Source organism: Heterodontus francisci, chromosome 27, assembly GCF_036365525.1.
Source record: "Heterodontus francisci isolate sHetFra1 chromosome 27, sHetFra1.hap1, whole genome shotgun sequence".
Lineage (NCBI taxonomy): Eukaryota > Metazoa > Chordata > Chondrichthyes > Heterodontiformes > Heterodontidae > Heterodontus > Heterodontus francisci.
The window spans coordinates 8,046,259-8,074,033 of NC_090397.1; the positions used below are offsets into that span (position 1 = coordinate 8,046,259).

Genomic DNA, 27,775 nt, shown 5'->3' on the forward strand with positions numbered 1-27,775 from the left:
CCCCCACCCAACCCCCTCTGCAGAGGATGTTTCCACTTGTGGGGGAATCTATAACTAGGGGGCATAGTTTCAAAATAAGGGACCTCTCTTTTAAGATGGAGATGAGGAGGAGTTTCTTTTCTGAGGGTCGTTAATCTTTGGAATTCTCTTCCAAGTATATAGATAGCTGTGGAGACTGGGCCATTGAATGTATTCAAGGCTGAGTTAGACAGATTTTTGATAGAATCATAGAGGTTTATGGCACAGAAGGAGGCCATTTGGCCCATCATGTCTGTGCCAGCCAAAAAACGATCCACCCATTCTAATCCCACCTTACAGCATTTGGCCCAGAGCCCTGCAGAGTACGGCACTTGAAGTGCATATCCAGACTCCCACCACCCTCTGGGTGAAAATATTTCCAAATCTCCCCCCTAATCTTTCTACCAATCACTTTAAATCTGTGTCCCCAGTCACTGACCTCTCTGCGAAGGTAAATGGGCCCTTCACCTCCCCTCTATCCAGGCCCTTCAAAATTCTGTACATTTCAATCAGATCTCCCCTCAGCCTTCTCTGTTCCAAGGAGAACAGTCCCATCCTATCCAATCTTTCCTCATAACTGCATTTTTCCAGTCCCAGCAACATCCTCTGTACCCTCTCTAGTGCAGTTACATCCTTTCTGTAATGAGGTGACCAGAACTGCACACAGTACTCAAGTTGTGGCATCACCAGTGATTTATACAGTTCCAGCATTACCTCCCTGTTTTTATATTCTATACCTTGGCTAATAAAGGAAAGGATTCCAAATGCCTTCTTAACCACTTTATCAGCCTGTCCTGCTACCTTCAGGGATTTGTGGGCATTCACTCCAAGGTCCCTTACTTCCTCTACAGTTTTCAGTATTTTCCCATTAATCGTGTATTCCTTTGCCTTGTTTGACATCCCCAAATGCATCACCTCCTACTTCTCCAGGTTGAATTCCATTTGCCACTTTTCTGCCCATCTGACCAGACCATCCAATATCTTCCTGCAGCCTACAGCTATTCTCCTTGCTATCTACCGTGCGGCCAATCTTTGTGTCGCCTGCAAGCTTTTTGGTCGTGCCCCCTACATTTACGTCCAAATCATTAATACGTACCACAAAAAGCAGGGGACCCAGTACTGAGCCCTGCGGAATGCCACTGGAAACAGCCTTCCAGTCACAAAAACATCCGTCAACAATTGCCCTTTGTTTCCTGCCACTGAGCCAATTTTGTATCCACCTTGTTACATTTCCCTGGATCCCATTAACCAGTCTGTCATGTGAGACCTTGTCGAAAGCCTTGCTAAAATCCATGTAGACCACATCAATTGCACTACTGTCATCTATCTTCCTTGTTACTTCAAAATATTTGTTCAAGTTGGTCAGACAAGATCTTCTCTTAACAAAGCCACGGTGACTATCCTTGATTAATCTGTGCCTTTCTAAGTGACAGTTTATCCTGTCTCTCAGAATTGATTCCAATAATTTGCCCACTACTGAGGTTAGACTGACTGGCCTGTAATTATTATGTCTGTCCCTCACTCCCTTTTTAAACAGAGGTACACGTTTGCAGTCCTGCAATCCTCCAGCACCACACCTGTATCCAGTGAGGACTGGAAAATGATGTTCAGAGCATCTGCTATTTCCTCTCTCGCTTCTTTTAACAGCCTGGGGTTCATTTCATCCGGCCCTATAAGGAAGTCAAGGGGGCTGGCAGGAAATTGGAGTTGAGGCCAGAATCAGATCAGCCATGATCTTATTGAATGGTGGAGAAGGCTCGAGGGCCAAATAACCTACTACTTCTCCTGTTTCTTATGATCTTCTGAATTGTGGACTTCTGGAACAGGCTGCTGACGTGTGCATTTTTCACCATTTAGCTAAATTCATTCGTGTGAACTAGACCTGTTTCCAGCTGGGGCGGAGATCACTCCGTTACAAAACGTAGGTCCTGCATAGAATTTAGGGGCAGAGAGATCTCCTGAGCTCGTTTTGACCTGCCTCGGGGTGGGGATGGGTGGGGGGGATGGTCGGAGAGAAATTTCCCAGATTTTTTTCCCCCAGGCTGACTTGGCTTTTTATCTTTTTTTTTGCCTGTCCCTGAAAATCACATGGTTTTGTGCGGGATCGAATGTCTTGTAGTATTCCAACTGCCCCGCCCCCGGGATATCCTCAGTGGATACCCTCTGGACCTCCTTCCCTAAACTTCTGCTCCCTCTACCTCTTGTCACATATTGGAATGTATGAGTAATCCTGCATATGCATAAATCATTAATGCAGTGGCATTTAGAATATGGTGTGCAGTTCTGCTTGCGACACTGCAAAAAGAATTCTGCAGCTATTAAGAGGATGCAGAAGAAGGCAACCAGAATGATTGAGGTGTTGGAGGGATTGGATTGTGATGAGCGGTTATGTATTTAGACTCTCTTTCATGGAAAAGAGAAGGTTGAGGGATGATGAGTTGAATTTTTAGCCCTGGACTGGGCCAGGAACAGAGGTGGGCGAGCGCGGAATTTCACGCCGTTGGGGGGGCTTGCCGGTTCCCTGGCTCCATTCTGCCCCGGGCCATTTTCCTGGACATGAGATTTTGGCGGGGGGCTGGTGGAGAGCATGATGCAGTGCTGCCTGCTGCTGCAATTGGCCTGGTTAAGGGACTGTTACGGCCTGTTGTCGGAGGTAGACAGGGATTTTCCAGTGAGCCTCCAGGTCCCCGCAGTGCAGCTGCCTGGAGGCGGCCTCCTGGCGACAGACTTGGGGACCAGCAGTCCAGGCAAGTTTAGAGGCCCTCCCTGCCTCCCTGGGTTTAGCTGCATTTGGAGGCCACCCTGTGGAGTGGTTTCCCTCCCCCCCCCACCCTCCATACAGTCGTGGTCCAGCTACAAAGGCCTTTTTTTTTTTATTTGAAAAAGTTAGAAAGGGGACACCTCCATTTTGGGGCGCTCTCTCCCTCACTTATCTGCTATGGCATCCTGCTGCTGCTTCCGAGCTGGAGGGCCTCCTATTGGCCCTCGAGAGCCCACCTGCCGTCCTTAATTGGACGGCAAGCCTGCTCTCTGGCCAATAATTGGCCAGTTCACACTGGTGAGTGACTGTTCCCCAAACTATGCAGATTTCTGACACCCATTTGAACCTGACGGCAGAGTCCTGAAGGCCGCAGAGAAAATCCTGCCCAACACAATATTGCCTTTTTAAGGTTCTAAAGGAGCTGGATAATGTAGACCATTTCAAGCTATTTCACCTTATCCGAACAGTGGAACCAGAAGATGGGGCCTGGCTTGAAGGAGCGATAATTTCAAAAGGAATCTACGGAAACGTTATTTCAGTGGAGTAGTGTGGTAAATCTATGATGCAGGGTCCCGAGGGAAATGGTGGAAGCAATTGGGATGATCTGTTTAATTGCACATTAGATTTATTTCAGAAGATAATATTTTGAAATATATATTAGTAATTTGAGAAATAGAAAATGGTTAGTGTAGCGTGCTTGGCAGCAACTTTGGATTTCCCTACTTTCCCAAGCTTTCCCTACTTTCTACCATTTTCCTCACATCTGTCTGAGTCTGTTATAAATGAATTGATAGAGTTGTTGATTAACCATGGCAATCAATATATCATTGTATCATAGGAACATAGGAGCAGGAGTAGGCCATTCAGCCCATCGAGCCTGCCCCACCATTCACTATGATCATGGCTGATCATCCAGTTCAAGACTTTTTCCCACACTATCCCCATATCCCCGTATGTCATTTGTATTTAGAAATCTGTCAATCTCTGCTTTAAACATACTCAATGACTGAGCTTTCACAGCCCTCTGGGGTAGAGAATTCCAAAGATTCACAACCCTTTGAATAAAGAAATTTCTGCTCATCTCGCTCCTAAGTGGCTTCCCCCTTATTTTGAAATTGTGTCCCCTGCTTCTAGACTCTCCAACCAGGGGAAACATCTTAGTTGCATCTGCCCTGTCTATCCCTTTAAGTATTTTGTAGGTTTCAATGAGATCACCTCTCATTCTTCGAAACTCTAGAGAATACGGGACCAGTTTCCCCAGTCTGTCTTCATAGGACAGTCCCGCCATCCCGGGATCAAGTCTGGTGAATCTTCGTTGCACTCCCTCTATGGTAATAATATTCTTCTTAAGTTAAGTGGACCAAAACTGCGCACAGTACTCCAAGTGAGGTCTAACCAAGGTTCTGTACAATCGAAACAACACTTCACTACTCCTGTACTCAAATTCTCTTGTGATAAAGGCTAACATACCATTCGCCTTCCTAATTGCTTGCTGCATGTGCATGTTAGCTTTCAGTGACTTATTGACCAGGACACCCAGGTCCCTTTGGACATCGACACTTTCTAATCTCTTACCATTTAAGAAATACTCTGCACATCTGTTCTTCCTACCAAAGTCGATAACCTCACAATTTTCCACATTATATTCCATCTGCCACATTCTTGCCCACTCACTAAGTCTGTCCAAATCCCCTTGAAGCCGCCTTGCATCTTCCTCACAACACACATTCCCACCTAGTTTTGTGTCATCTGTGAACTTGGAAATATTACATTTGGTCCCTCATCCAAATCATTGATATATATTGTGAACAGCTGGGGCCCAAGCACTGATCCCTGCGGTACCCCGCTAGTAACAGCCTACCAGCGCGAGAATGACCCATTTATTCTTACTCACTGTTTTCTGCCTGTTAACCAATTCTTAATCCATGCCAGTAGATTACCTCCTATCCCATGTGCTTTAATTTTGCTAACCAATCTCCTGTGGGGGACTTTATCAAAAGCCTTCTGAAAGTCCAAGTATACCACGTCCACCGACTCCCCTTTATCAATTATGTTAGTAACATCCTCAAAAAAACTCCCAACAGGTTTGTCAAACATGATTTTCCATTCATAAATCCATGTTGACTATGTCCAGTCAGATCATTATTATCCAAATATCCATTTATCACATCCTTGAGTATAGATTCTAGCATTTTCCCAATGACTGATGTAAGGCTAACAGGTCTGTAGTTCCCTGCTTTCTCTATCCTTCCCTTCTTAAATAGTGAGGTGACATTTGCTACCTTCCAGTCTGCAGGAACTGCTCCAGGATCTATAGAGTTTTGGAAGGTGATCATCAATGCATCCGCTACCTCCATAGCTACTTCTTTCAACACTCTTGGATGTAGAATATCAGGTGCTGCAGACTTAGCAACCTTCAGCGCCATTAATTTCTCCAATACAAACTTCCTACTAATATTAATTTTCTTCAATTCCTCATTTCCCCCTAATCGCTTGGATCTCTAATTCTGGGAGATTTCTTGTAGCTTCCTCAGTGAAGACAGACACAAAGTAATTATTTAGCTTCTCTGCCATTTCTCTATTCCCCATTATAAATTCTGCTGACTCTGCCTGTAATGGACCCACATTTGCCTTAGCCAAACGTTTCCTTTTTACATATCTGTAGAAGCTTTTACAGTCCGTTTTTATATTTTTTGCTAGTTTACATTCATATTCTATTCTTCTTTCTTCGCCCTCCTTTGCTGTATTCTAAAATCCTCCCAATCCTCAGGTTTACTACTATTTCTGGCAACTTTATAGGCCTTTGCTTTTAATCTTATACAATCCTTTACTTCCTTTGTTATCCACGGTTGACTGCCTTTACTTTTGGGGTTTTTGTGCCTTGAAGGAATGTATAGTTGCTGTAAACTATTTAATATTTCTTTAAAGACTATCCATTGCCTATGTACTGTCGTACCTTTTAATGTATTTTCCCAATCCACTTGAGCCAATTTGCCCCTCATACCTTCATAATTTCCTTTGTTCAAATTTAACACCCTGGCTTCAGGTTGAACTACCTCACTTTCAAACATAATGTAAAATTCCATCATATTTTGGTCACTCATCCCTAAAGGTGCTTTTACAATAAGATTATTAATTAGCCATTTCTCATTACTGAATACGATATCTAAAATAGCCTGTTCTCGAGTCGGTTCCTCAACATGCTGTTAGAAAATCATCCCGACCACACTCCAGAAACTTGTCCTCCACAGCATTAGTGCTCATTTGGTTTACCCAGTCTATATGCAAATTGAAGTTATCCATGATTACTGTATTACCCATGCCACATGCTTCTCTAATCTCCTGATTAATACCATGCCTCACACTACCATTACTGTTTGGTGGCCTGTAAAGGACACTAATGTCTTTTAGGGAAGCAAATCTGCTGTCCTTACCTGGTCTGGCCTACATGTGACTCCAGACCCACAGCAATGTGGTTAACTCTTACATGCCCTCTGAAATGGCCTAGCAAGCCACTCAGTTGTACCTACTGCTACTAAGTCAATAAAAAGGAATGAAACCGGACGGACCACCCGGCATCGACCGAGGCACCGGAAACGACAGCGGCAAACTCGACCCTGCAAAGTCCTCCTTACTAACATCTGGGGGCTTGTGCCAAAGTTGGGAGAGCTGTCCCACAGACTAGTCAAGCAACAGCCTGACATAGTCATACTCACGGAATCATACCTTACAGACAATGTCCCAGACACTGCCATCACCATCCCCGGGTATGTCCTGTCCCACCGGCAGAACAGACCCAGCAGAGTTGGTGGCACAGTGGTATACAGTAGGGAGGGAGTTGCCATGGGAGTCCTCAACATTGACTCCAGACCCCATGAAGTCTCATGGCATCAGGTCAAACATGGGCAAGGAAACCTCCTACTGATTACCACCTACCGCCCTCCCTCAGCTGATGACTCAGTACTCCTCCATGTTGAACACCACTTGGAGGAAGCACTGAGGGTGGCAAGGGCACAAAATGTACTCTGGGTGGGGGACTTCAATGTACATCACCAAGAGTGGCTCGGTAGCACCACTACTGACTGAGCTGGCCGAGTCCTAAAGGACATAGCTGCTAGACTGGGTCTGTGGCAGGTGGTGAGGGAACCAACAAGAGGGAAAAACATACTCGACCTCGTCCTCACCAATCTGCCTGCCGCAGATGCAACTGTCCATGACAGTATTGGTAGGAATGACCACCGCACAGTCCTTGTGGAGACGAAGTCCCGCCTTCACATTGAGGATACCGTCCATCGTGTTTGGCACTATCACCATGCTAAATGGGATAGATTTCGAACAGATCTAGCAATGCAAACCTGGGCATCCATGAGGCGCTGTGGACCATCAGCAGCAGCAGAATTGTACTCAACCACAATCTGTAACCTCATGGCCTGGCATATCCCCCCACTCTACCATTACCATCAAGCCAGGAGACCAACCCTGGTTCAATGAAGAGTGCAGGAGGGCATGCCAGGAGCAGCACCAGGCATACCTCAAAATGAGGTGTCAACCTGGTGAAGCTACAACCCAGGACTACTTGCATGCCAAACTGCTAGACAGAGCGAAGCGATCCCATAACCAACGGATCAGATCTAAGCTCTGCAGTCCTGCCACATCCAGCCGTGAATGGTGGTGGACAATTAAACAACTAACTGGAGGAGGTGGCTCCACAAATATCCCCATCCTCAATGATGGGGGAGCCCAGCACATCAGTGCGAAAGATAAGGCTGAAGCTTTTGCAACAATCTTCAGCCAGAAGTGCCGAGTTGATGATCCATCTCGGCCTCCTCCTGAAGTCCCCAGCATCACAGATGCCAGACTTCAGCTATGGGCCCTGACAATATTCCGGCAATAGTACTGAAGACCTGTGCTCCAGAACTTGCCGCGCCCCTAGCCAAGCTGTTCCAGTACAGCTACAACACTGGCATCTATCCTGCACTGTGGAAAATTGCCCAGGTATGTCCTGTACACAAAAAGCAGGACAACTCCAACCCGGCCAACCACCGCCCCATCAGCCTACTCTCAATCATCAGTAAAGTGATGGAAAGTGTCATCAACAGTGCCATCAAGCGGCACTTGCTTAGCAATAACCTGCTCAGTGACGCTCAGTATGGGTTCCGCCAGGGCCACTCAGCTCCTGACCTCATTACAGCCTTGGTTCAAACATGGACAAAAGAGCTGAACTCAAGACGTGAGGTGAGACTGACTGCCCTTGACATCAAGGCAGCATTTGACCGAGTATGGCATCAAGGTGCCCTAGCAAAACTGAGGTTAATGGGAATCGGGGAAAACCCTCCGCTGGCTGGAGTCATACCTCGCACAAAGGACGATGGTTGTGGTTGTTGGAGGTCAGTCATCTGTGCTCCAGGATGTCACTGCAGGAGTTCCTCAGGGTAGTGTCCTAGGCCCAACCATCTTCAGCTGCTTCATCAATGACCTTCCTTCAGTCATAAGGTCAGAAGTGGGGATATTCGCTGATGATTGCACAATGTTCAGCACCATTCGTGACTCCTCAGATATTGAAGCAGTCCGTGTAGAAAATATCCAGGCTTGGGCTGATAAGTGGCAAGTAACATTCACGCCACATAAGTGCCAGGCAATGACCATCTCCAACAAGAGAGAATCTAACCATCTCCCCTTGACATTCAACGGCATTATCATCACTGAATCCCCCACTATCAACATCCTAGGGGCTACCATTGACCAGAAACTGAACTGGAGTAGCCATATAAATACCGTGGCTACAAGAGCAGGTCAGAGGCTAGGAATCCTGAGGCGAGTAACTCACCTCCTGACTCCCCAAAGCCTGTCCACCATCAACAAGGCACAAGTCAGGAGTGTGATGGAATACTCTCCACTTGCCTGGATGGGTGCAGCTCCAACAACGCTCAAGAAGCTCGACACCATCCAGGACAAAGCAGCCCGCTTGATTGGCACCCCATCTACAAACATTCACTCCCTCCACCACCGACGCACAGTGGCAGCAGTGTGTACCATCTACAAGATGCACTGCAGCAATGCACCAAGGCTCCTTAGACAGCACCTTCCAAACCCGCGACCTTTACCAACTAGCTCTGTCAGCTCTGCTACAGCTCAGAAACCAATTTAAGCTCGCTACCTAATTCACTAGCTACAGCTACTTTGAGTGTTAGTATACCCCTGTTTAAAACTGCAAGAAACCTAACTTACCTCTTAACTGAAACAGGAATTTCAATTAATTGCTAGATGTATACAAAACAAAAACTAGTCTTGAGGGATTAACCCTTCAAATTCACTTACTTACCAAATTCTCCTCATCACACTCAGTGCATGCGATGGTACAAGGTGAACTAGGTAGGCTGAGGCCTTTCTCGTTATGTAATTCCTGTATGCTTATGTAGTTTCTGTGCGAGACTTCTAAATGAGCGCTAATCCAACCAAGTTAGCTTGTGTTGTTTTGACTGTCACTTTTCTGAAATAAATCTGTCTAATTTGCAATTAAATGGATCAACACTATTTGCCACAAAATGACTTCAATGTGTGCCTCATATTGTGTTTCTCCATTAAACTTCAGTTTAAATTTTTGTTGGAATCTTGGCCTAGAGAAAGAAAAACTTTAACTACTGCGTGAGCAGGATCTGCCCTTCACAGATACTCAGTCCCTTCAATGACATGTCTGAAATATCTCAGTTTAATGTTCTGTGTAAAGGAGGTGGCTGTAATAATGCAGTATTGCAACTGACTCTTCTTCTTTGGCCTCCTTATCTCGAGAGACAATGGGTAAGCGCCTGGAGGTGGTCAGTGGTGTGTGGAGCAGCACCTGGAGTGGCTATAAAGGCCAATTCTAGAGTGACAGGCTCTTCCACAGGTGCTGCAGAAAAATTTGTTTGTCGGGGCTGTTACACAGTTGGCTCTCCCCTTGCGCCTCTGTCTTTTTCCCTGCCAACTGCTAAGCCTCTTCGACTCGCCACACTTTAGCCCCGCCTTTATGCAACTTTATTGCAACTGGCTAGCGTAAACAAATCCAACGTAAAAATATTGGAAGTGAAGACTAGACATTGAGTAAACCAGTGGCATAATGCAACTCCCAACCATTGGAAATTGGTTTGAAACTCATTTTGCACTGGGTTGTACTGGTGCAAGTGCAATGTATCCGGTATGGTGTTGGTGTGCCACAATATAATGCATGGCATAGAACATTCTGTCTGAAAGGGAACTTGTGGGATTGTGGTATAATCATGGTGACTTTAGAAAAAAGAATTATACTATACATGTGTGTTTGAATTTGATCATTTTAGCACTTTAAAGGGGGAGAGCGAAAGAAATATGATCCTACGTGTATGTTTACTCATGTCTATCACCTATTCTGTCCTGTTTTTAAAATCTAGCCTAGAGTCAGCCAGAGAATTGTCCCTGATGTGACAACATAACCGGGAAGCATTGTTCCTCCCACCATTCATCATGTTAATTGAGCAAAGCTTTGTTTCTGTCACACTGTAAAACCACAAAGAACTTGTGTTCATATTGCGCCGTTTAGATCCCAAAGTGCTTCATCGCTGAACAAGTACTTTTGAATTGTCATCACTTGTTATGTAGGTAAATATGATAGTCAGTCTGCACACAGCGAGGTGTCGTAAATAACAATGAGCTAAGTGACTAGATAATCTATTCTGCTAGTGTAGGTTGAGGGACGAATATTAGCCAGAACACTGAAAAGTTCTTTGCTCCTCTTCAAATAGTGCCACAGGGATCTTTTGCATCCATTGAAAAGGGAAGATGTTGGTGGGGGGCCAGAGGCAAGGTGGGTCCTTACTTTAAAGTGTCATCCAAAGGATGACACTTCCGACAGTATAGGACTCTCTCAGTACTGCATTCGAGTGTCAGTCTAGATTAAGTGTTCAAGTTGCTGGAGTGGGGCTTGAATCCATAACCTGACTTAGGCAAGAATGCTACAATTGAGCTAAGCTAATTTAGCTACTAGTCTGGATAACCAGAAAAAGGCTGCAGATCAGTATTTTTTCCTGCAGATTGATTTTGTTTTGATTTACATAAACAAGATTACTATTTAACACACGAGTGGAAATAAAATATTGAACCACATTAGTTTCCACAAAATAGTGCCTTGTGTTTTAACAGTGATATCAGTGTGATTTCCTAAGTGTCGTAAGATTTATATTTTGCAGTTCTCCAATCGCACTCAATGACATAACAATATGCTGTTCTGCATGTTGTACCTCTTCAACTTAGACATTGCAAGTTGAGTTTGGAGATCCAGGGAACTTTTTGGGGGAGCACCTGTGAAATTATTTAGGTTTATACATTTAATCTGCTGCTATAATATAAGGTAACATAATAAACTACAAAATATGGAGCTTAAAAGAAGGAATATTTAGGGCAAATTATCAAACAGTCCACACCAGAGATTCAGTGTTTAGTGAGTTGGTACATTCTCCGTTGGACAGATATTTCCAACTTGTGTAGAATTATGTTTGAACTTCAGTACTCACTGGAAAGCCCTTTAAATTTAGATAGTAATTTAAAAAACAGTGGCTGTGATGATATGCAAGTTTTTCCCCCCAATTGATACTTTGAGTGGAGAAATTCTGAGGTGTTGATTGCTTTTTTAATAGTGCAGCTGAATCCTATTGCACCCCCTTCAATTTTTATTGATGGAACTAAATGAGCTTCCTATTAACTATCACTAACATGTTTAATTTCAGGCTTCTCTGAGTGGAGTATTTCATGGAAAAGATGAAAAAGTTTAAGCGACGGCTTTCTTTGACCTTGCGTGGCAGCCAAACAATTGATGAGTCTCTGTCTGAGCTTGCAGAGCAAATGACTATTGAAGAGAACAGCAGCAAAGATAATGGTGAGTTATTTTTATAGAATCAGAGAATCAGAGTTGTTACAGGACAGAAGGAGGCCATTTGGCCCGTTGTGTCTGCATCGGCTCTCCTAATGAGCATTTTACCGAGTGCCATTTCCCCGCCTTCTCCCCGTAACCCTGCATATTCTTCCTTTTTATATAACTGTCTAATTCCCTTTTGAGTGCCTTAACTGAACCTCCCTCCAGCACATTCTCAGGCAGTGCATTCCAGACCTTAACCACTCACTGCGTGAAAAAGCTTTTCCTCATGTTGCTTTTTATTAAAGCTTTTAAATTAACATAATGTGATTTTGTATGAGAAATAATCTGTTCAACCACTGGGCTGCTGTAAGCTTCACTTTCAAACTGAATACTGTACATTTATGTCATTTACTTTATCAAAAAACTTTTGAATTGAGGTGACTATAAACCAAAGCGAGAAATGACTAAACTAATTTTAATCTCACGACAAAATGGAGCATAATTTCGCTCATTGTTCAATCTGTAACACAGGTTTTGGTCAATTTTAGTCTGCTTCGTGTAATTTTTTGCACCCTGTAATTTTCTAAAGCAGGGGCAGATTGCTCTAGGAAGTCAGCTTATTGACTATAATGACTTTTTTGTGTCAGTCAGGCTGCTATAGACTATGGCAACTCTAGGGCTTTACAGTATATTCTGTGTATTTGCATTTCAAATTAAAGATCATAATAGCCTGTTTCATGGTACAGTGCTATAAGACTGAGAAAACATTGTAAGATTTTGTGACAGAGCATTGTATACTGCGGTAATTTTTTTTTGCATTTAAATTAGGGTGATTTGAAAGCATTTGTCCAAAATACTGGAGCAAGCTGGTTTTGACACCGTGTCTCCGATCACTACCGTTGAAAATTGTATGAGAAAGTACACAAAGGCATGTTATCTGGGATTTTATTTAATTTTTCACTCCTGTCAGTTCACGGAGCAGCCTCAGAATAGAGGAAAGTTGCATGGAAGGCAGTGAAGAATAAACCTGTCGTGAATGAATTGTTATCCAGGAGGACTAAGGAGAGTAGTAGCAGACTTCAGGAAGATGTGGACAGGCTGGCGAAATGAGCTGACATATGGCAGATAAAGTTTAATGCAGAGAAGTGTGAAGTGATATGTTTTAGAAGGAAGAATGAAGAGAGGCAATATAAACAAAATGGTACAAAGTACAGAGATTGACTCACCATTTCTGAGCAGTGTGAAATGGCAATTAACAATGCAAATAGTTCGTTGGGACATATTGCCCAGTCAGTTGAGTTCAAATCCCTAGAAGTTCTCCTGAATCTGTACCCTGTATACTGTAAATCTCTGAACAGGGGGTTTATGTACCCAAATCTTTGAAGGTTTGAAGGTGGCAGGGAAAGTTGATAAGGCTGTTCTTATTTTTGAAAAAGCATATGGGTCCTTGGCTCAATAAATAGAGGAATAGAGTACAAAAACAAGGAAGTTATGCTAAAGCATTAAAGATCACTAATTAGGCCTCCGCTGAAGTATTCTCTGGGCACAGCACTTTTTAGGAAGGATGTTAAGGCCTTGAAAAGAATGCAGAGGAGATTTACTAGAATGAGACCAGGAATGGAGGACTTGAGTTATGTGGAGAGACTAGAGAAGCTGGGATTGTTCTCCTGAGGCAGAGAAGGTTAAAGGCAGATTTAATAGAGGTTTAAAATTGTGAAGCATTTTGATAAAGTAAATAAGGAAAATTTGTTTCCACTGGGAGGAGGGTCAGTAACCAGAGGAAACAGATATAAGGTAATTAGGAAAATAAGCAGTGGGGAGCTGAGTTATCTTGTTACACAGTGATTTGTTATGACCTAGAACACACTGCCTGGAAGGGTGGTGGAAGTAGATTGAGTTATGACGTTCAAACAGAACTTCAGTAAAAAGGAGGAAATTGCAAGGCTATGGGAAAAGAGCAGGGAAATAGGACTAACTGGAAAGCTCTTTTGAAGACTGCCACAGACACGTTGGAACGAATGACCTTCATTTGTGCTGTTCGATTCCATGTTTCTGTGAAGCACATACCTAGATGCAAAAGGCAAATGAAAACTTCTAAATTGCATCAACTGGGAAATTTGAAATAGAAGAAAGGAAAAAAGACTTATGTACCGTGTAAAGAGATGGAACAGCCATTGGGCTCATCACAACCTCTGAATCAAAGCACTCAATGAAAGTAAGAATGGGAAGCAGATGCAGTCCATGGAGAGTTTGAACTTGCTAAGGGAGAATTTGAAAGAGACCTAGTGGTATTAGTTGACTCACCATATATGAGCAGTGTGAAATGGCATTTACCAATGCAAATAGTTAATTGGGACATATTGCCCAGTCAGTTGAGTTCAAATCCCCAGAAGTTCTCCTGAATCTGTGCCCTGTATACTGTATAAAGTTTTGGTAATGGCAACATTTTGAGACCATCAGAGGCAGTGCAAAGGATAATTTAAAAACTGATCCCTGGTATCAGAAGGGACAGCTATAATTGGGGCTCCTCTTGGGGTGGTAGGGATGGTAGTGGGCGAGCTTTATAGGTTTTGAAGGTACCTAATTGAAGAAAGTATAGCAATCATTTCAGACAAAATACATTTACGAGAAAGGACATAGGTTGTGAAGGGCAAATTTAAGATAGCCAGCAGCAATAATTTCAGCTGATCAGAGCAGGGATGGTTTGCTAGGTAGATTCCAAGTTAAAATGCATGGAACCATAGAAACTTATAGTGCTGAAGGAGACTATTCAGCCTATCCAGTGCTTTCTAGAAACATCCCAGTACTCTTTTTGTCTTCTTGACTACCCAAGAGTGTGCATCTCAGGTTTTCAGCCCTTGGTTTTATTTATTTTCACCATATCTGTTGCCCATAATCGACGTTTCCTCCAAGAAGGTGGCCGTGCAAAAGTTCCCCCCTTTAAGTTTCTGCATGTGTGTGGCTTCGTGGAAAAATTTAAAGGAGTTGCACACTTAAACAAATTGCCTGTGCGCTCGAAAAAAAAAGTTAGAGAGAATGTTGCTGTTACGACCAGATGAGAAAGGGGTCTAGGGTTCCCTCTCAGCCTTCACCTGGTCTTAGGGTAACAGGGTTTAATTTTAAACACACTTTTTTGTAGCTCCCCTTAGTGAATCCTTGTTCACTAACTTCCAATTATAAGGCAAAGAAACTAGCCAAACAGGTTTTCTGAGGTTTAAAGAAAAAAGGTTGAACTTTATTAAACTTAAACTCTAATTTGGTTAACGCCTATGGATATGCGACGCGCCCATGCTGGCATGCATACACGATACACACATGAGGGTAGAGACAGAAAAGAGCGGAAGAAATGAAGTGGAAAAGTTTGAGGCAATATCTGAAAATGGTTTTGGTTACGGTTCTTCGAACTCGCTGTAAAGTCCTTGATTGTAGGTAGGTCTTGCGTTTCGTTGGAGCCCAGTATTCTTTTTAAACCTTGTTCGATGTAGGAGACTTTTCTCTCTTGAAGTTCATGTGTCCTCAATGGGTCCAGAGGCTTGTGAGAAAGAGTTGGGAGCAGACAGGAAAGGTCTTCTCACTCCAGGAGCAAACAGTCTTTTCTCAGTTCAAGCTCTTTGTACAATTCAGAAAAACCCAGGTTGCCAAGCAGGTTAGTCATGTGACAAGCTGGTCTGACCACGTCTGTTTGTGGATTCTCTTGTCTTAGCTGACCCTGGAATGTGTCTTACACATAATACCTGGTGCTCACAGTCCATTGTGGGTTAAATTGGAGGAGGGAATAGCCCCTTTGTCCCTCCAAGCACTGTCTGTTAGTATGCAAATGTTTTTTCCAGCCATGGCTGATCTGTTTAACAAGTCATTTCCTCGTTCCAGCAACAGTTTAAAATCAAGGTTCATATGACAAAATTAATATGCCTCATTCTTGGCAGGTGCAGGGTTTGCAACTAAATTCAATCAAAAACAAAGCAGCTTTAGTCTGAAAATAAATGAAAAGGGACCTTGATTGCTGAGATGTCAGGTTGATAACTACATGGGTGTTTTGCTACCAGTGATATGTGGAGTGCTGAGCAGGAAAATTAGCATTAGAATTGCACTCTGTATAAGTGTAGCCTTATTATATATTTGCCTTTTGAGCTATATTAATGTGCTGTTAATTGGTCTTTTTGTAATTAGAAATATTAATTTTCTCTTTCATCATCCTTTTGATAAGACCATTGATTTGAGTGTAGGCAGTACTGAGAGTTCTGAGTTATTAATCAAATGTGTTTGGCTTTAGAGGGGTCTTTAACCCTTTGAGTGGCTGGATTTGACACCAGCTCCCATAAGAACTAGGAGCGGGAGTAGGCAATTTAGCCCCTCGAGCCTGCTCTGCCATTCAGTACGATCATGACTGATCTCATCTCAGCCTCAACTCCACTTGCCTGCCCGTTCTCCATAACCCTTCAACCCATTACGAATTAAAAATTTGTCTGTCTATCTCCTTTAAATTTACTCAATGTCCTGGCATCCACCGCACTCTGGGATAGCAAATTCCAGAGACTCACGATCCTTTGAGAGAAGTAATTTCTCCTCATCTCTGTTTTAAATCTGCCACCCCTTATCCTAAAACTATGACCTCTTGTTCTAGATTGCCCCACCAGAGGAAACATCCACTCTAGGTCTGCTTTGTCGATCCCCTTAATCATCATATATACCTCAATTAGATCTCCCCTCATCTAAACTCTAGAGAGTAAAGGCCTAAACTGCTCAATCTCTCTTCATAAGACAAACCGCTCATCTCTGGGAATCAATCTAGTGAACCTCCTCTGAACTGCCTCCAGTGCAACTACATCCCTCGTCAAGGGGACCAAAACTGTACGCAATACTCCAGGTGCGGCCTCACTAATGCCTTGTACAGTTGCAGCAACACTGCCCTACTTTTATACTCTATTCCTTTAGCGATAAATGCCAAAATTCCATTTGCCTTCCTTATTACCTGCTGCACCTGCATACTAGTTTTCTGCGATTCATGCATGAGGACACCCAGATCCCTCTGCAACGAAGCACTCTGAAGTTTCTCTCCATTTAGATAATTTGCCTTTCTATTCTTCCGACCAAAATGGACAACCACACACTTATCCACATTAAACTCCATTTGCCAAATTTTGGAGCATTCACCTAATCTATCCATATCCATTTGTAAATTTCCTATTTTCTTATTGCACCTTATTATCCCACCTATTTTAGTGTCATCTGCAAATTTGATTATAGTACCTTCTATTCCTGCATCCAAGTCATTAATATAGATTGTAAATAGTTGGGGCCAGAGGACCGAACCCTGTGGCACCCACGAGTTACATCTTGCCAACCAGAAAAGGACCCATTTATCCTGACTCTCTCTTCTGTTGGTTAGCCAATCCTCTATCCAAGCTAATAAATTGCCCCTAACCCCATGTGATCTTACCTTGTGTATTAACCTTTAGTGTGGCACCTTATCAAATGCCTTCTGGAAATCCAGATATACTACATCTACAGGATCCCCATTATTAACTTTACTTGTTACATCTTTGAAGAACTCCAGCAAATCAGTCAAACACGATTTACCCTTCATAAAACCATGCTGACTCTGATGGATTGCATTTTGACTTTCTAAATGTCCTGTTATTACTGCCTTAATAATGGATTCTAACAATTTCCCAACGACAGATGTTAAATAACTGGTTTATAGTTTCCTACTTTCTGCCTCCCTCCTTTTTTGAATAAGGGCATTATATTAACATTTTTCCAATCCACTGGAACTTTTCCCGCATCCAGGGAATTTTGGAATATTATAACCAATGGATCCACTATCTCTGCTGCCACTTCCTTTAAGACCCTAGGATATAGGTCATCAGGCCCTGGGGACTTATCTGCCTTCAATCCCAATAGTTTGTTCAGTACTTTTTCCCTAGTGATGATGATTGTTCTAAGTTCCTCCCTTTCTATAACCTCTGCATTACCTGCTACTATTGGTATGGTACTAGTATCCTCCACCGTGAAAACTGAGGCAAAATACTGATTTAGTGTCTCTGCTATTTCTGTGTTCCTCACAATTAACTCTCCCGTCTCATCCTCCAAGGGACCAACATTCACTTTAGCTACTCTCTTCCCTTTTATATACTTATAGAAGCTTTTGCTATCCGTTTTTATATTTTGCGCTAGTTTTCTTTCATAATTTACCTTTGCTCTTTTTATCACTTTATTAGTAACCCTTTGTTGATCTTTAAAAGTTTCTCAATCTTCCAGCCTGCCATTGGCCTTTGCAATATGGTATGCCTTAGTTTTTGTCTTTGTTATCCTTAACTTCCTTGTTTAGCCATGTATGTTTTTCCCCCCCTCTTACAATTTTTCTTCCTCTCTGGAATATATTTTAGTTGGGAGGAATTGAATATCTCAAACATCTGCCAGTGTTCATCAACTGTCCTACCCTTTAGTCTTCCTGCCCGGTCCACTAGAACCTAATCTGTCCTCATGCCTATGTAATTACCTTTGTTTAACTCCAGAATGCTAGTGTGGGACTCCAGTTTCTCGCCCTCAAACTGAATTTGAAATTCTAGCACACTATGATCACTCTTTCCCAGAGGATCCTTAACTATGAGATTATTCCCACCTCTTTACACAATACCAAATCTAGAATAGATTGGTTCCACAACATATTGCTGCAAAAAACAATCTCTAATACATTCAATGAACTCTCCCTTGTGGCTACCCTTGCCAATATAATTAATCCAGTCTTTTTGTATATTAAAATGATTATTGCTGTACCTTTCTTACAAGCCCCCAGTATCTCCTGGTTTATACTGTGCCCCACTGCGGAACTACTGTTTGGGAACCTATAGATTACCCCACCAAGCTCATCTTTCCCTTGCTATTTCTTATTTCTACCCAGACAGATTCTACGTCTTGATCTCCAGTGCCTATATCATTTCTCATTACAGCACTGATCTCTTCCTTTACTAACAAAGCTACACCACCTCCTTTCCCTTCCTGCCTATCCTTCCGAAATACTGAGTACCCTTCGATATTCAGTTCCCAAACCTGATTTCCCTGCAACCATGTCTCAGTAATCACCACTAAATCATCCCCATTCGTCTCTATTTGCACTGTTAACTCATTAATTTTATTCTGAATGCTTCGTGCATTCAGATACAAAGCCTTTAAGTTTGTTCTATTATCAAATTTCCCTACTCTTGTACGATTCCTTGGTGCAATATGACGTTCACACGTTCTGTCCCTACCTTTTATTTTCTGGTAACAATCTGCCTCATCACTAACCTGGACTCCTACCTTCTCCTTTAACTTTAACTTCCAGATTTTGCATGCAACTGAACCCTCCCCCCTCCCCCCCCCCACTATTTAGTTTAAAGTCCTATCTACAGCCCTAGTAATGCGATTCGCCAGGACTCTGGTCCCAGCATGATTCAAGTGGAGCCCGTCCCAGCATTACAGCTCCTTCCTTCCCCAGTACTGGTGACAATGTCCCATGAGTTCGAACCCATTTCTCCCACACCAATCTTTGAGCCACGCATTTACCTCTTTAATCTTATTGACCCTCTGCCAATTAGCCCATGGCTCAGGTAGTAATCCGGAGATTATTACCTTTTTGGTTCTGCTGAGGGAATATGAGCAGCTAGGGGCCAAATTAAAAAGCAGAATCACTATCATCATTCTACCTATATCGTTGGTACCTAAGTGAACCACGACAACTGGATCTTTCCCCTCCCACTCCAAGTTCCTCTGCAGTCCAGATGAGATATCCTGAACCCTGGCACCAGGTGGCCAACACAACCTTCGGGACTCTCGATCCTGGCCAGAGAGAACAGTGTCTATGCCCCTAACTATACTATCCCCGATTACGACTACATTTCTGTTTTCTCCCCCCACTTGAATGGCTCCCTGTACCACGGTGCTATGGTCAGTTTGCTCATCCTCGCTACAGTCCCTGCTCTCGTCCACACAAGGAGCAAGAATCTTGAACCTGTTGGACAAGGTCTGAGGCTCCTGCAACACTACCTCCTGGATCCCTCTACCTGCCTCACTCACAGTCACAAACTCTTGTCCCTGACCACTGGCCGAATTCAAGGTAGTTAATCTAAGGAGTGTGACTGTGTCCTGAAACACAGCGTCAGTTAACTCTCCCCCTCCCTGATGTGTCGCAATGTCCGAAGCTCAGACTCCAGCTCATCAACTCTGAGCCGGAGTTCCTCAAGCAGCCAACACTTGCTACAGAGGTGGTCACTAGGAACCACAATGGGGTCCAGACACTCCCACATCATGCAGGTACAACACATCGCCTGGCCCTGCATCTCTATTTTATTTAAGTAGATTTTAATTTGTTTTTTAAATTTCCGACTGGTCTTTAGTTTTTACTCTGTAAGATATTTCTCCTATTCACCTTTAATCTGAAATCAATTTAGAATAGGTAATTCAAATTAGTTACTTACCAACCAACTTATGGTTTTCCTGTGATGTCACTCTTTGTTTCTTTTTCACTGTTTTTACTCCCTTAAATTACCCAAAAATTAGATTATTTACGCTAGGAACCTTTATTCCCTTATTAAAAAAAACTCTACCTACTATATTAAAAAAGAACTGTAGACCTTTCTCTTTACTTTAGTTACTTACCGAGCTATATAGAGTTATTCCCTAACAGCTGTTACTCACCAACCAATCACCTTGCAGCTTTCCTGTGGTGTCACTGTTGACTTTTCTTTTCAAAACTCTGGTGCGCCTGGACTGCTCCCGGAAAGTAAGTCTCGCTCGCTGAGTGAACTCTCGCTCTGTCTCCCAGTCTCTTTATGCTCCGGCTCCGCTCTTGCTGTTTCCCGCTCGCTGAGTGAACTCTCGCTCTCTCTCTCTCTCTCCCAGTCTCTCTGTGCTCCAGCTCAGCTCTTGCTGTGTCCCGCTCGCTGAGTGAACTCTTGCTGTCTCTGCCAGTCTCTCTGTGTTATGCTCTCGCTGTGTCCCGCTCGCTGTGTGAACTCTCGCTCTCTCGCCCGGTCTCTTTGTGCTCCGGCTCTTCTCTCGCTGTGTCCTGCTCGCTGAGTGAACTCTCGCACTCTCCCCTGGTCTCTTTACGCTCCGGCTCTGCTCTCGCTGTGTTCTGCTCGCTGAGTGATCTCTCTCTCTCTCGCTCTCTCCCGGTCTCTTTGTGCTCCGGCTCCGCTCTTGTTGTGTCTCGCCTGCTGAGTGAAGAAAAATGAAGAAACAGTGCACTAATTCCCCTTGCAATCTAATTAACACTTTCCCTGCCAAATAGGCTTCCAGTTGGTTAGCAAACAAATACTACAACTGTTGCTTCAAGAGTTAATTATTTCATCATTGCATTTTAGTGAATAACAGAATGAATAAGCTTTAATGACCAGATTGCAGCTGGGAGCCATGATAGCTACTGCATTATATGAACAGCACCTCTATAATTATAAGCCAAACAGCTAAGAGGAAGGTGAGATGATATGAAGGGTGTAATTTTAAAATAACCAAAGTGTTAGCAGTTTAATTGTAATAATCTAGTGTTCTGCACTTGACTTAGTTGTATCATTAGAAGTATCAGCTGGTTTTCTTCTGGAGAAGGTCAGATCTAAGTGCCGACAGCAACAAGTGCCAGATGAATAAAAGGAAGAGGTCTTTGTTTCACTCTGAATTACTGATCATTCAAATGAATGAGATTAAAAAAAAAGCTGGTGAGGAAAACAAATTATTATGCATTTAACATAACTTCAAATACAATTTTTTTTTTAACTTGGAATGGGTGACAGACTTCAGCTCTGATGCTCTGCCAACTATAATTCGTTGTAACATTCTTAACCCAGTTTCTACTGAGTGTGAGGCCATAACACAGAACGGATCACCACTTAGCACAAATTGACATTAAATTGCAAATTGGTTTGGGGCCCCTAAAAAGTGGCTCTAGTGGGAAATGGAAAAAATCAAACTAGCAGCGGCTGGAGTCACTGTGGCGCATCCGCGAGGTGGAGGACTACGTGGATAGCATGTTTCAGGAGGTTGTCAACCCGGTGCCTAAGTGAGCACAGTCAAAGAGGGACTGGATAGCTGCCAGGTGGACAAGAAGGTCAGGGCAGGTAGTGTAGGAGTCCCCGGAGCACATCCCACTTTCTAACCGGTATTCAGTTCTGAGTACTGATGGGAAGGAGGGTTCCTCTGTAGAGTGCAGTGAGAGCCATGACCGGAACATCATGGGTGCCTCAGCTGTGCTGGGAGGGAGGAAAAAGGACAAGAGAGCAATAGTGGTCTGGAATTCTGTGGTGAGAGGAACAGATAGGTGTTTTTGTGGTCGCAGACGTGATTCCAAGATGGTATGTTGCCTCCCTGGAAAATGGAAAAAATCAAACTAGCAGCAGCTGGAGTCACTGTGGCACATCCGCGAGGTGGAGGACTACGTGGATAGCACGTTTCAGGAGGTTGTCAACCCTCATGGGTCATGGATATCAACAAGCGGCTACAGAGCATTCTGGAGAGCTAGGGTGCACAGCCGGAGGTCGTGGTCCACATTGGTACCAAGGATATAGCAAGAAAGAGGGATAGGGTCCTGCAGACTGAGTTTAGGGGGTTGGCAAGAGATTAGCAAGCAGGACAACAAGGGTAATAATCTCCGTATTACTCCCAAGGCCACGCGCTAGTGAGTTTCTTTTGGGCCTCCTTATCTCGAGAGACAATGGATACGCGCCTGGAGGTGGTCAGTGGTTTGTGAAGCAGCGCCTGGAGTGGCTATAAAGGCCAATTCTGGAGTGACAGGCTCTTCCACAGGTGCTGCAGAGAAATTTGTTTGTTGGGGCTGTTGCACAGTTGGCTCTCCCCTTGCGCCTCTGTCCTTTTTCCTGCCAACTACTAAGTCTCTTCGACTCGCCACAATTTAGCCCTGTCTTTATGGCTGCCCGCCAGCTCTGGCGAATGCTGGCAACTGACTCCCACGACTTGTGATCAATGTCACACGATTTCATGTCGCGTTTGCAGACGTCTTTATAACGGAGACATGGACGGCCGGTGGGTCTGATAACAGTGGCGAGCTCGCTGTACAATGTGTCTTTGGGGATCCTGCCATCTTCCATGCGGCTCACATGGCCAAGCCATCTCAAGCGCCGCTGACTCAGTAGTGTGTATAAGCTGGGGATGTTGGCCGCTTCAAGGACTTCTGTGTTGGAGATATAGTCCTGCCACCTGATGCCAAGTATTCTCCGAAGGCAGCGAAGATGGAATGAATTGAGACGTCGCTCTTGGCTGGCATACGTTGTCCAGGCCTCGCTGCCGTAGAGCAAGGTACTGAGGACACAGGCCTGATACACTCGGACTTTTGTGTTCCGTGTCAGTGCGCCATTTTCCCACACTCTCTTGGCCAGTCTGAACATAGCAGTGGAAGCCTTACCCATGCGCTTGTTGATTTCTGCATCTAGAGACAGGTTACTGGTGATAGTTGAGCCTAGGTAGGTGAACTCTTGAACCACTTCCAGAGCGTGGTCGCCAATATTGATGGATGGAGCATTTCTGACATCCTGCCCCATGATGTTCGTTTTCTTGAGGCTGATGGTTAGGCCAAATTCATTGCAGGCCGACGCAAACCTGTCGATGAGACTCTGCAGGCATTCTTCAGTGTGAGATGTTAAAGCAGCATCGTCAGCAAAGAGGAGTTCTCTGATGAGGACTTTCCGTACTTTGGACTTCGCTCTTAGACGGGCAAGGTTGAACAACCTGCCCCCTGATCTTGTGTGGAGGAAAATTCCTTCTTCAGAGGATTTGAACGCATGTGAAAGCAGCAGGGAGAAGAAAATCCCAAAAAGTGTGGGTGCGAGAACACAGCCCTGTTTCACACCACTCAGGATAGGAAAGGGCTCTGATGAGGAGCCACCATGTTGAATTGTGCCTTTCATATTGTCATGGAATGAGGTGATGATACTTAGTAGCTTTGGTGGACATCCGATCTTTTCTAGTAGTCTGAAGAGACCACGTCTGCTGACGAGGTCAAAGGCTTTGGTGAGATCAATGAAAGCAATGTAGAGGGGCATCTGTTGTTCACGGCATTTCTCCTGTATCTGACGAAGGGAGAACAGCATGTCAATAGTCGATCTCTCTGCACGAAAGCCACACTGTGCCTCAGGGTAGACGCGCTCGGCCAGCTTCTGGAGCCTGTTCAGAGCGACTCGAGCAAAGACTTTCCCCACTATGCTGAGCAGGGAGATTCCACGGTAGTTGTTGCAGTCACCGCGGTCACCTTTGTTTTTATAGAGGGTGATGATGTTGGCATCGCGCATGTCCTGGGGTACTGCTCCCTCGTCCCAGCACAGGCATAGCAGTTCATGTAGTGCTGAGAGTATAGCAGGCTTGGCACTCTTGATGATTTCAGGGGTAATGCTGTCCTTCCCAGGGGCTTTTCCGCTGGCTAGGGAATCAATGGCATCACTGAGTTCCGATTTGGTTGGCTGTATGTCCAGCTCATCCATGACTGGTAGAGGCTGGGCTGCATTGAGGGCAGTCTCAGTGACAGCATTCTCCCTGGAGTACAGTTCTAGGTAGTGCTCAACCCAGCGGTCCATCTGTTTGCGTTGGTCAGTGATTATGTCCCCCGATTTAGATTTGAGGGGGGTGATCTTCTTGATGGTTGGCCCAAGAGCTCTCTTCATGCCATCATACATTCCTCTGATGTTTCCGGTGTCTGAGGCCAGCTGAATATGGCTGCATAGGTGTTGCCAGTAGTCGTTTGCGCAACGCCTAGCTGTTCTTTGTGCAGTACTTCTGGCTGCTTTAAGTGCTGCGGATGTTAAATCGCTGGGGGCTTTCTTGTAGTTCAAAAGTGCAAAAGTGAGTTTAGTAATAGGAAAATACACCATATGACTGCGTGGCTGGAGAGATGGTGCAGGAGGGAGGGCTTCAGATTTCTGGGGCATAGTGACCAGTTCTGGGGTAGGTGGGACCTGTGTAAGCACCTGAACAGGACTGGGACAAATATCCTTGCAAGAAGGTTTGCTAGTGCTGTTGGGGATAGTTTAAACTAGATTGGCAAGGGGATGGGAACCTGAGCTGAGTCTTAGATAGGACAATTTCAGGGCAGAGAATGGGACGCAGAAAATTAGCAAAATTGGCGAGTGACTCCAAAAGACAGAAGAAGCAAAGGTTCAAAAGTGTGCAGCACAGGAATTTGGCAGTGTTAAAGGGTATTTATTTAAATGCAAGGTGTATAGTAAATAAAGCAGATGAGTTGAGATCACAGATAGACACATGGCAACATAATATTGTTGCTATAACGGAAATTTAAGGAGGGGCAAGAATGGTAGCTAAGCATCCCTGGATTTAGAGTATTCAGACGTCACAGAGAGGGAGATAAAAAAGTGTTGGTGCAGCATTATTAGTCAAGGAATCAATAACAGCTTTGAGGAGGGATGATATGCGAAATGAATCATCAAGTGAGGCCATATGGGTGGAGCTCAGAAATATAAAAGGGGCAGCCACATTACTATAGACCCCCAAATAGTGAGAGGGAGATAGAGGAACAAATATGTAGGCAAATTTCTGAGTGCAATAACTTCAGGGCCGGGATAGTTGGGGATTTCAACTACCCCAATATCGACTGGGTTACAACAGTTTGAAGGGTACAGAGGGACAAAATTCTTGACCTGCATTCAAGAGAACTTTTTTAGCCAGCAGAGGGGGTGCAATTCTAGATTTAGTTTTCGGTAATGAAGCTGGGCAAGTGGATGAAGTAACAGTGGGTGACCATGTTGGAGATAGTGACCATAATACAGTTAGTTTTAGCATAATCATGGAAAAGAACAAAGATAACACAGGAGCAAAGGTTCTAAATTGGGTGAAGGCAAATTTTACGAAACTGAGAGGTGACCTGGCAAAGGTGGACTGGATACAGCTTCTTGAAGGGAAATCAGTGGCAAACCAGTGGGTGGCATTTAAGAGTAAGATACTACCGGCACAGTGTAGGCATGTCCCCACAAAGATAAAGGTGCTACTGCCAAATCTAGAGCTCCCTGGTTATCTAGAAGTTTACAGGGTAAGTTAAAGCAAAAAAAGAAAGCTTATGATGATCACAAGTATCTTAATACTTTAGAAAGCCTAGAGGAGTATAGAAAGTGCAGGGGTGAAGTAAAAAAGGAAATTAGAAAAGCAAAGAGAGGACAAACAGCAAGGAACCTAACACTGAGCCCTGTGGAACACCACTGGAAACCGCTTTCCATTCACAAAAACGTCCATCGACTGCTACCCTTTGTTTCCTGTCACTGAGCCAATTCTGAATCCAACCTGTCACCTTCCCCTGCATCCCATGGGCTTTCATTTTACTGACCAGTCTGCCATGCAGGACCTTGTCAAATGCCTTACCAAAATCCACGTAAACCACATCCACTGCACTACCCTCATCAATTATTGGCAGGTAAAATCGAAGAAAACCCGAAAATGTACATTAAGAGTAAGAGGATAACTAAGGAAAGGGTAGGGCCCATCAAAGATGTACAAGGGAACTTATGTGGATGTAGAAGATGTGGGCAGGTTTCTTAATGAGTTTTTTGTCTCTGTCTTCACAAAGGAGAGGGTTGATGCAGACATAGTAGTTAAAGAGGAGGAGTGTGAAATATTCGATAAGATAATGAGAGAGGAGGTGCTTGAGGGTCTGACATCCCTGAAAGTGGATAAATTGCCAGGACCGGATGTTTTGCATCCCAGATGATTGGAGGTCTGTGAACGTTGTACTATTGTATAAAAAGGGTGTGAGAGATAAGCCAGGTGATTATAGGCCAGTCAGTCTGACCTCGGTGGTGGGTAAATTGTTAGAATCTATTCTGAGGGACAGGATAAACTGTCACTTAGAAAGGCATGTCAGGGATAGTCAGCATAGATTTGTTAAGGGAATGTTATGTCTTACTAACATGATTGAGTTTTTTGAGAAAGTAACAAGGAGGATTGATGAGGGTAGTGCAGTGGATGTGGTTTACGTGGATTTTGGTAAGGCATTTGACAAGGTCCTGCATGGCAGACTGGTCAGTAAAATGAAAGCCCATGGGATGCAGGGGAAGGTGACAGGTTGGATTCAGAATTGGCTCAGTGACAGGAAACAAAGGGTAGTAGTCGATGGACGTTTTTGTGAATGGAAAGCGGTTTCCAGTGGTGTTCCACAGGGCTCAGTGTTAGGTTCCTTGCTGTTTGTGGTATATATTAATGATTTAAACTTAAATGTGGGAGGCATGATTGGGAAATTTGCTAATGACACAAAAATTGGCTGTGTAGTTAATAGTGAGGAGGAGAGTCATGGACTCCAGAATGATATCAATAGCTTGGTTGAGTGGGCGGAAAAGTGGCAAATGGAATTCAATTCAGAGAAGTGTGAGTTGATGCATTTGGGGAGGGCAAATAAAGCAAGGGAATACACAATAAACGGGAGGATATTGAGAGGGGTAGAAGTGAGAGACCTTGGAGTGCATGTCCACAGGTCCCTGAAGGTGGCACGACAGGTAGATAGAGTGGTGAAGAAGGCATATGGATTGCTTTCCTTTATTGGCCTTTATTAGAGTACAAAAGTAGTGATGTGATGTTGGAGCTGTACAGTGCGCTGGTTAGGCCGCAGCTGGAGTATTGCATGCAGTTCTGGTCGCCACATTACAGAGAGGACATAATTGCTCTGGAAAGTGCAGAGGAGATTTACAAGAATGTTACCAGGACTTGAGGGTTGCAGCTATGAGGAAAGATTGGATATGTTGGGGTTGTTTTCCCTGGAATTGAGGAGGCTGAGGGGTGACTTGATTGAAGTGTACAAAATTATGAGGGGCCTAGATAGAGTAGACAGGAAGGACCTGTTGCCCCTGGCGGGGTGGTCGGTTACCAGGGGACACAGATTTAAGGTGATCGGTAGAAGGATTAGAGGGGACATGAGAAACTTTTTCACCCAGATGGTGGGTGTCTGAAATTCACTGCCATAATCGGTGGTGGAGGCAGAGGCCCTCAATTCTTTCAAAAGGTACCTGGACATGTACCCAAGGTGCTGTAACCTGCGGGGCTATGGACCAGGTGCTGGAAGGTGGGATTAGTTTGGGTGGATAGCTTATTCGGCCGGTGCAGTCACGATGGGCTGAATGGCCTCCTGTGCTGTATTTTGTTCTTCT

General features: G+C 44.1%; 1 protein-coding gene across 3 annotated transcripts in view; it reads left to right on the plus strand.

The window, feature by feature from the left end:
- cdk17 (cyclin dependent kinase 17) overlaps window positions 1–27,775 on the plus strand; it is a 324,668-nt gene that overhangs the window by 155,520 nt on the left and 141,373 nt on the right. For all 3 annotated transcript variants that reach the window (XM_068058765.1, XM_068058767.1, XM_068058766.1), the window contains exon 3: window positions 11,518–11,666. In XM_068058765.1, coding sequence (XP_067914866.1) covers window positions 11,540–11,666 — 127 coding nt within the window. In that variant the 5' untranslated portion in view covers window positions 11,518–11,539. The remainder of the gene's footprint in view (window positions 1–11,517; window positions 11,667–27,775) is intronic.